Here is a 9,752-nt window from a genome sequence, read left to right as displayed (position 1 = left end):
TGATTTATATCTCATAAAAGGAAACAAAAATTTATTTTGTAATAATACCAGAGAACAACTAAAATGAAACCCTAAGTTCTTTCATGTTAAGCCATTTTTTATCATTTGTATTAAATGACAGCAGTAAATAAAATAATATTTTGCTGCATACTTTTATTCTCTGTAAAAATGTTATTTCTACACTTATACTGATATGCAATGTAGGGCAAATGTAGTTTATACATGTATCTTTATATGTAATACACATAATGGTATACCATGCTTTTTGAGGAAAAAAATATATTAAAAATTATAAAGGTAAAAAAGAAGAGCTGCATATTGTGATACTGTAAGATTTCATATTAATAACTAATAAGAATAAATATGCATAAATAAGAAGGCCAAGCAAAGTACATTTGGGTAAATCAACTCTCTTGTGGAATGCGCTCACATCTACACTGATGAAGTGCATGTATGTAGGAAACTTTAAGCTACAGACTGTTCAAAGGGTTCTATTAAAACAATTATTTTCTCCAGAGAATGTACACATTTGACGGTACTGATTGCATATTTTAAGATTTATTTTATATCATTAACATTTCAAATATTGTATTTTGGATCTCTACTAATTTATGAGCACAAAAGTTTTATTTCTTAGGTGTCTTACATTTTACTAACTAGGCTTAGAGAATTAAAATTGCATAGGGGAAGTTCTGTTCTTTTGCCATCATCTTTTGGTAACTAGTTATTTTCTATATCAACTTAGATGACATTTTATGTTGAGTGACAATTATTCCTATATCATTATTATTGTACATTAACTCTAACATCCACATAAATTGTAGTAACAATTAAAATTTTTAATTTTTCTCTTAGACTAACAAAGAAAAAGAAATTCCTAGCAACAGAGTGTTAGTTTTCCTGCTCATATGTGAAAGTTACAATAAAATTATAATAATAAAATGTGATTGAAATGGTGATGAACAGATCGATTAATAAGAATGAAAATATTAGAAATTATTAAAAACTATGAAAGAAATAGTTCTATTAAAATAAAAATTCAGTGTTTTATCATCCAAACAAATTAAATATAAAATGGAAAATTATATACTTTATAATCTTTCTTAGTCATAGCTTCTAAGACTGTCACGATCAATTCAGAACCACTCAATGTAATTATCACTCTACAAAATAACTTCATATTAATAGTGAGGAAATTGTTATTCCACTTTGACCTTAATTTTATTATGTATATGTAATTTAGAATGAGAAGTGACAAAAATATTCTGTTTAAGAATTTCCAGCCTTTCGTGTAACCAACATCACTCGGAAATTAAGAAGAACTATGGCTAATTTTACTCTGAGTGGCTTTCTTCTCACGGGGTTTTCTGCCAAACCTGAGCTAGAAATCTTATTTGCTTCCGTGTTCTTGGTCTTCTACCTGTTGGCTTTAATTGGTAATACCCTCATTATCATCACAACTTCCGTGGATGAAAGCCTCAACTCACCCATGTATTTTTTCCTAAAACATCTCTCCTTTTTGGATCTCTGTTATATTTCTGTGACTGTACCAAGATTCATTATTAACTCTTTCCTGCACAGTGGGAGTATTTCCCTCTTGGAATGCATAGTGCAGGTCTTTGCTTTCACTCTCTGCTGCTCTGCTGAGGTGTTTATGCTCACGGTGATGTCCTATGACTGCTACGTGGCCATCTGCCTTCCCCTGCGCTATGAAATCATCATGGATGTCAGAACCTGTGTCCATGGCATCATAGGCGTCTGGATCAGTGGGACCATCTCTGGAGTCATGCACACGGCAGCTACTTTCTCCATTCACTTCTGTGCTCCCCATATCATTCACCAGTTCTTCTGTGATATTCCCCAGATTATGAAACTCTCCTGTTCTAATGAGTATATGAGAGAGGTAGATGTCACTATCTTCTTGGCTTTGGTGGCATTTCTCTGTGTCATCTTTATAGGATTCTCCTATGTGAACATATTTTCCTCTGTGCTAAGGATCCCTTCTGCTGAGGGCAGAGCTAAAGCCTTTTCCACTTGCCTTCCCCATCTTGTTGTTGTAATATTATTTATGTGTACGAGTGTTTTTGAATTTTTGAAGCCTCATTCAGACACTCCAACTGCTTCAGACATTTTACTCACTATTCTTTACACAGTGGTGCCCCCAACGTTCAATCCAATGATTTATAGCCTTAGAAATAAAGCCATAAAATTAGCTGTAAGAAAGGTTTTCAAAAGAAGAAAAGCTCTCCTTTCTTGAAACACTTTTTTTCATATACTTTTAGTTGGGAGACAAAGTCAAAGTATATCGGGTAATAATTACAGACCAAAGAAGAAATTAAATCTGAATAAAATACTGATTCACAAGGAAAGCTGCCATATGTGAAATTTTTTATGTTTCTTGTGAAATAAAAATCTTAAGATATATTTCTATGTAAATATTACTTTTGCATATTTTGCAGACTACATTTTTTCTAAGCAAACTATGTGTCATAATAATGCAAAATCCAATATCGGTAATGCTAAAGTTGTTAATTTCCCTGTTCATTTCTGTGATGATGGGAAATAGTGACTAAAGCATTCATTCCCTCTTATCCTAAGTTACACTGAACTTAGAAATTAAATTTCCTAGGAACAACTAATGATATCCAAGCATTGATGGGATACTCTCTCATCACCGATTGTCTTTCAGAGCTCTGCTAATGTTTTATCAATTTCTTAGAGTTCCAATTCAAGTATATAGAAGTCAAAAAAGTAAAAAATAGTCTTTGTATTAGTTTTATTATACATTCCTATTTTGGATTACTTTGCCTATGTGAAAAATGAAATAATCTGTGAGATCCGAGAAATGAATTTAAGAGACTTTTCAGTATTAATAAAATTACAAGTATTCAGGGTTTGGTATATAGTTTTAAAATGATAAAAATACCTGAAATACTTTAAAAATAGAGTATCCTTTTGAAATTATAAAATAGCAGGTTCAAATATTAGCATTTATGGCAAAAACATTGTTGCTTAATTTTACCTTAATCCGTTGGAAGATAATTGCTGACATTATGCAAGGTACAATCTAGCTTATTTTGTTAAGACAGTATTCAATTGAATCAGTATCATTAATTGGATACATATCATTAATTAGAGACATTATCTTTCAGTGAGCTATATTAGCTCATTTGTTACTTATCAGATATCAATATAGAAATAAAATGGTTAAGGTTTTTAAAGTATTTAATATTGATAGAAAAAAGTACTGTAAAGACCACCACCAGAAGCCCCCAGCACTACCATAACCTTGTTTGGTAATATCTATTTCCTTGCTGTCTCATGCTGTATCACAGGAAACTATGGTTATGCTCAGTGAAAGTTCCTTACACTTCTCTGTACTGTTGTGACTCCCACCCTCAAGTCCCTCATATTTACTCTAAGGAACAAGAAGCTCTTGTTTCGAAGAGAACACAGTGCTCAAGCAAAGGTCAGGGAAAGTGACTTTCTGTGCTAGAACGTGACTTAAGAAGCATATCATTAAATAACTGCAACTACATGTAGAAGAAACATGTTGATTATGGTTCTGTATGTACATGCAATATGACTAATACTGCTTTGTAAGAGAAAAGTTAGATTCAACTGTAAGTTCAGGGTTCTGTGTGTGTGTGTGTGTGTGTGTGTGTGTGTGTGCATGTATGTGTATGCAAGAGAGACAGAGACAGAGAGAGACAGATGGAGAGAATGATAGAGAGAAATATTTTTACATTATTTAAATATATGGACAGTTGGAGAATATGCTGAGAAGATTATAGTCTTTTTTTAAGTTGAATCACCATGAGATATAGCTACAAAGCGTTCATGTTTGAGTTTCAGTCATACAATGATCGAACACCCATCCCTCCACCAGTGCACATTCTCCACCACCAATGTCCCCCGTATACCCCATCCTCCTGCCTCTATGACAGACAATCTCCCCCATACCCTGTATCTACTTTTGGGCATTATGGTTTGCACTATAATACTGAGAGGATATCATGTTTGGCCCTTTATCTATTTTCAGCATATATCTCCATCTCGAACGAAGATTACATAGTCTTATACAAAGAATTTATCTTCCTATGACAAATGGATTTTGTTACACATTTGTTTGTGATTAGTAAATTAAAGTTAAGTTTATTCAAACAGAAAATTTTGAATCACATATTAGTTTCAGAAAATCACATAGTATTTCCTGTGTGAAAGAATCCTGATATAAAATTATTTTAAATACATTGTATGCATGATCTGCAGTCTTTCAGTCTCTTTCAGTCCATAAACTTGATAATCATAAGGATACTGAGAAAAACAATGAAAAATAGTAAGTTTTTCCCAGTAGACTCTGAGTCCAGTTAATGTTGAGTACATAAACTTCTGATATTTCATTATAATTTCTGAAGTGTACTTAAATAGCATAGCAAATTTTTATATTTTTATTTTAAAAGGTAATTTTTTAGGTAGATTCACAGATCTGGGTCTTTGTCACGTAGAAAAAAGATTTTCAAGATTTTTTTTGTAAACCCTGCCAACTTAACAAATGCAGTACAGTACTGTAAATGCATTTGTAATTCATATTTTTCCCTTTTATTTATCACACCTATCTGTGCTCAGAGTTTATTCCTGGTGGAGGACCTTTGCTTGGCCAGACCCTGTGACTACATATGGTGCCAACTGGATGTAGTGTTGGCAGAGGCCAGGCAAGCACCGAACCACACACTATCTCTGCAGCCCCGGATTCTTCATGATTTTCCTAAAGCAGGTTTCTTTACTCTAGCTTACTTTACTGTAAAGAATACAGTATATGCGACACAAAATATATGCTAAATGAATATTCCTGTTATTAATCAGGGTCTGGCCAACAGCAGGCTTAATTTGAAGCCACTAACCCTTACGTTTTTGTTTTTTTTCTTTTTGGGTCACACCTGACAATGCACAGGGGTTACTCCTGGCTCATGCACTCAGGAATTACTCCTGGCGGTGCACGGGGGACCATATGGGATGCTGGGAATAGAACCTGGGTCAGTCACATGCAAGGCTAAACGCCCTCCCCTCTTTGCTATTGCTCCAGCCCCTAACCTTTACGTTTTTAAGGGTTATCTGCATTTGGTTCTAAGATGTTTATATTGCTTTGAGAAGTTTAATAGAGTTAAAAAATCAAATTTAAAAATAAGTATATGCATATTACGGAAAATTCCACTAGGGTGAGTGTTCATTCAGCTCATTTTAGCCTTTAACTCTTTAATGGCTATTATATAAATATATAAATATAATAAATATAAATATATATAAATATAATGGCTCTAATATAATATATAAACTTTCTATAAAGTTTAATAATTTTAGCACTTTTTTTTTGCGACTGCAACGTTTATTTCAACCGTTCCACTCAATTCTGCCATGTAAAAAGTCAACGCTTACAAAATGTAAAAATAAGATGTTCCTATCAAAATTATACTGATTTCAGCACAGGTTTGTTTTTGGTATAGTTCTTAAAGTGTTGGCACCAAATCTATGAACATGTTTTAAGGCTTAATAAAAACAAGGAGCAACAAGGTCCACGCGGCGGTGACAGAACAGGACTCCCGGCAGTGGGGGCGGCCTCGCTGTGGCAGCTGGACACTGGCTCCAGCTCGGCCTTCTTCATCCCTCTCCAAACCCCTTCTCCATGGCCACCCCGGCCAGTGCAGAGAGTCAACTTTTTCTCATGTAACTAGGAAAATAAATGTGCGTATGGGGGGGGCAGGGGCGTAATGGGGGGCAGGGGAGCCGTAAGGCCAGCGGGAGTTAGGAGTCTTGATCAATCTAGAACCCCCTAATCCTTTTGTTGTGTCTAAGAAAACTTAGGGGCCAGAACAGTAGCACAGTGGGTAGGGCATTAGCCTTGCACATGACCAACCCGGGTTCACATAGGGTCCCCCAAGCACTGCCTGGAGTAATTCCTGCGTGCAGAGTCAGGAGTAACCCCAAAGCACCACGAGGTGTGGCCCCCAAACAGAAACAAACCAAAAGAGAAAGAAAAGTTAGAATCGATAGCTTGTGGCTGCATCCCCAGGTCACAAGTTGAAACTAGTGTGTGGTGGTCTCAGACGCCGGAAAACGCTCTGGACAGAAACAGAAGCACCTGGAAATCACTTGGAAGACGTGACTTGTCGGAGAGGAGGCGGGCTGCCCGTGGGTGCAGCTCCAACTGCGCCAGGCTGGACGGTGGCCGGGCTGTGGCTCGGGGGCTCCGTTTCTCCGGCCAGGCCACCCGGCCGCCCGGGGAGTGCTGGGAAGCACAACAGGAGGCACTTGGGAAGATGAAAGCAATCCCGTCCGCAAATGGAGGCCTCCGTCTGCTGGCCGTGGCCTCCTGGGTGGGCGCCCACTGACCATGGCCCAGGGCGGCCTGAGCAAACCTCCCCTTCTCTGTGTACCTGAGTAAGGGGTTTCTCTGGAAAGGCCCGAGACCCCTGAGCCCAAAGTGAAGCTGGTCCTTGAGGTTCAATCCGGAGCAGGGCTTCTGCCCACCATCAAAGAGGAGACCCAGTCTGTGGGGGCTGCGGACACTGCCCAGTGGCAGGGGCACTTGGGGGACAGGGTGGCCTCTGCCGCACCAGGCCAGGGGACCAGCAGAGGTCGAGCCCCCAATGGTGACAGCAGGAGCACCGGCATCTGAAAGGTGAGGTCCGGGGCTGGAGCGATAGCACAGCGGGGAGGGTGTTTGCCTTGCACGCGGCTGACCCGGGTTCAAATCCCAGCATCCCATAGGGTCCCCTGAGCACCGCCAGGAGTAATTCCTGAGTGCAGAGCCAGGAGTAACCCCTGTGCATAGTCAGGTGTGACCCAAAAAGCAAAAAAATAAAATAAAATGAAAGGTGAGGTCTGGGCTCAGTGGAGGGGGAGGGGGCTTCTGGCCTCAGGAGACGGAGATGCTGGATTTGCCTCCAGGGGGATTGAGGACTTAGTTATGGGGGCGTGGCCGGGGCCCCAGCCTGGCTCGTGGCTGGGTGCAGGGCTGGCGTTGTCTGCGGCCTGACCAGGCGCATCTCCAGGGGCCGAATTGGCTGTAGCTGTTGGCTCACCACCTTCACACGTGAACGCATGGCCCTTGGGTGTGTTTGGGCGTGCCAAGGGCACAGCGGCAGCTACTGGGCACCCAGATATGTGGCTGGTCTTGCCCCCTGGTGGGTTCCAGCGCTGTCGGGGCTGCAGGGGCGCTGGTGCCTCTAAGATGCCGCTCCCTTTCCCTCCTGGAGGGTGGGTCCTCTTCGGGAGGCTCTGAGGTTCCTCAGTGGGCCCAAAGATATTCGATGCCGTCCTGTTGGGCCCCCTTGCTGGAGTGGCTTCTGCGGCGCTGCCAAATGGGCCACTTGCTCCTCCTGGGGGCCTGGACCCCGCAGCACCGCCCGTGCGCTCCGGCCCCGGGACGTGTCTCCCAGCCGCTCCCGCGCTGCCGCTCTGATTTTAGCACTTTTTTATAGTTATAACTTTATTCTTTGCAGTCACATCCCCTGAAAGACTCTTCAGTAACAATATTAGTTTGTCCTCATTATTATTAAAAATAGAAAATATGTAAAATATGAAAGATAAGAAATATACTTAGTAGGAGTGTGTACACAGATACATTAATAATCTTGCCTTCACTCCTGACCTTGTATTCCTTTCTGAAAATAATATCTGCATACAATAACCTGAGAATACTTGTAATTATTTTTATATTTTTATTTGTAAATGCATAATAATAGCTGGTTAAGTAAAGCATCTTACACTTTTAAATATAAATACATTGCTGTAACTTTTTTTTTTACTGATCTTAGAAGTCCACTCCAGTTTATAGCTATAGACTGACATCATTAGTCCTAAGAATACAGAATGTTGCATTACTAGAGCATTGGACAAGTTCAGGTTTTGGTTATTCATGATGTTTGTATCCTTTTGATAACGCTGCAGTGAAGACTTATGTAAATCTATGTCTACTTGAACATGTGAAACTAGCAGATGAATGTTTATATTTGGAATATCTCTTAAGAAACATATTCATCTTACACAGGATAAATGATTTCAAAAAAAATTTGCAAAACTTTTAAAGTAGAAGGGATTTAAAACATGATATTATAGGAAATGTTTTCTCCTGGCAAACTTTAGTGAACATTGAGTCCCATGATATTTAAATTTTTTTCTGTATTCAAGAATAATCAATTTTATTGTGTATTTGAAGGTCACCTGTTTATAATTTCTTTCTTTAGCCTTCTTTGTGAAATCAGTTAATGCCTTCTTGCAGTTATTGATCAAGAAGTTTGCTAACTATTTTTTTATTTTTATGAATCACATGAGATACAGTTACAAACTTAGAAACTTTCGTGATTAAGTTTCTGTCCAATAATGATCCAGTACCCATCCCTCCACCAGTGCCCATTCTGTTTTTGTTTCTGTTTTTTTTGTAGATACTGATGATAACCTGACCTCTTGTCATTTTCCATGAAATGGATTAAGAAATTGTGGAATATATACTATGCAGCTCTAAGGAAAATCAAATTCTTGCAATTTGCAGTAACATGGATGGAGCTTGAGGATTTCATGTTGAATGAAGTCAGTCAGAAGGAGGAGAACAGATACAGAATGACTTCACTCATATGTGAGAGCTCAAGTTACAACAAGGTAGTGACAAAGGCCAAAGACAGCACAACAGGAGACCTGATACACACAATTGAGTTGGTGAGGGTGGGGGTTGAAAAGAAGAAACTTTGGGATTCTGAGGGAGGGAGGTGGGTACAGTGCTAATTGGTGTGGTTTTAAAACTGTGTGCATGGGAAATCACTAGTAAAATTATTGTAAATTACAGAACTTGAATCAATAAATTCAACTAAAAACAAACCAACAGAAGATCTGCTGTTAAGGAATAAAATTTGACAAATACTCAGATTGATTCATGAAGGGAAAAAATGAGAAATCCCTAATATCTACATATATGTGTGTACATAAAATATATATTGAATTAGGATCAAAAGGAGAGAAGTTATAATAGATACTTCAGAAAAAACAAAAGATCAAGAAAGGTTAACTATAAATAAACTTACGCCACTCAGATGGAGGACTCAGAAGGAAGGATGCATTTTTATATGATCTAACATCCTAAGACTTCAAATAACCCAGACAGATCAACCATGAGTCAGGAAATGGAAAATGCTATAAAAATCTCCCCTAGTACAAAAGCTCTGGCTCCAAAGCTTCACTAACGAGTTCTATCAAAATCTCAAGAAGACTTGCTACTGATACTCTTCATACCTTCCAAATATCAAAGAGATAGGAATGTTTCTGAACACCTCTGATGAGCCACCACTATCCAAATTCTTTCTTTTAAATTTAAAAAAAATAATTAATTCACCATGAGATACAGTAACAAAAATTTCATGTTTGAACTTCAATCATATGGTCATTCAATACCCATCCATTCACCAGTGCACATTTTCTACCACCAAAATGCCCAGTATCCCCCACTCGCCATTCCATACCTCCCCCTGCTGTGTGGCAGACAATTTGCAAGGTATCCTTTCTCTACTTTAGTTACCTTCGATATTTAGAGACTAGTCCTACCTCCCCTTATATCTGCCAAGATACAACTGCTAGACAATGTGTTTTGTAAATTGCTTGTTATGGATACAATCACTGTATCACTGTATCACTGTCTTCCCATTGCTCATTGATTTGCTCAAGCGGGCAAGCTACCCCGCTTGGGAGTATCCCGCCCACAT

The 9,752-nt window shown here is 38.7% G+C and overlaps 1 protein-coding gene and 1 pseudogene across 1 annotated transcript; one reads left to right on the top strand and one right to left on the bottom strand.

The window, feature by feature from the left end:
- Positions 1–1,324: 1,324 nt before the first annotated feature.
- Positions 1,325–2,257, top strand: LOC101539751 (olfactory receptor 14J1-like). The gene has a single exon (XM_004622103.2). It carries the CDS (start codon positions 1,325–1,327, stop codon positions 2,255–2,257), a length of 933 nt encoding a protein of 310 aa, XP_004622160.2.
- Positions 2,258–6,916: 4,659 nt separating this feature from the next.
- LOC129402428 (jupiter microtubule associated homolog 2-like) lies at positions 6,917–7,920 on the bottom strand (annotated as a pseudogene).
- Between the last annotated feature and the right edge of the window lie 1,832 nt (positions 7,921–9,752).

This window comes from Sorex araneus, chromosome 2 (assembly GCF_027595985.1).
Source record: "Sorex araneus isolate mSorAra2 chromosome 2, mSorAra2.pri, whole genome shotgun sequence".
Lineage (NCBI taxonomy): Eukaryota > Metazoa > Chordata > Mammalia > Eulipotyphla > Soricidae > Sorex > Sorex araneus.
Note: the sequence above shows the minus strand (reverse complement) of the source record. Positions and strands in the feature narration are given on the sequence as shown.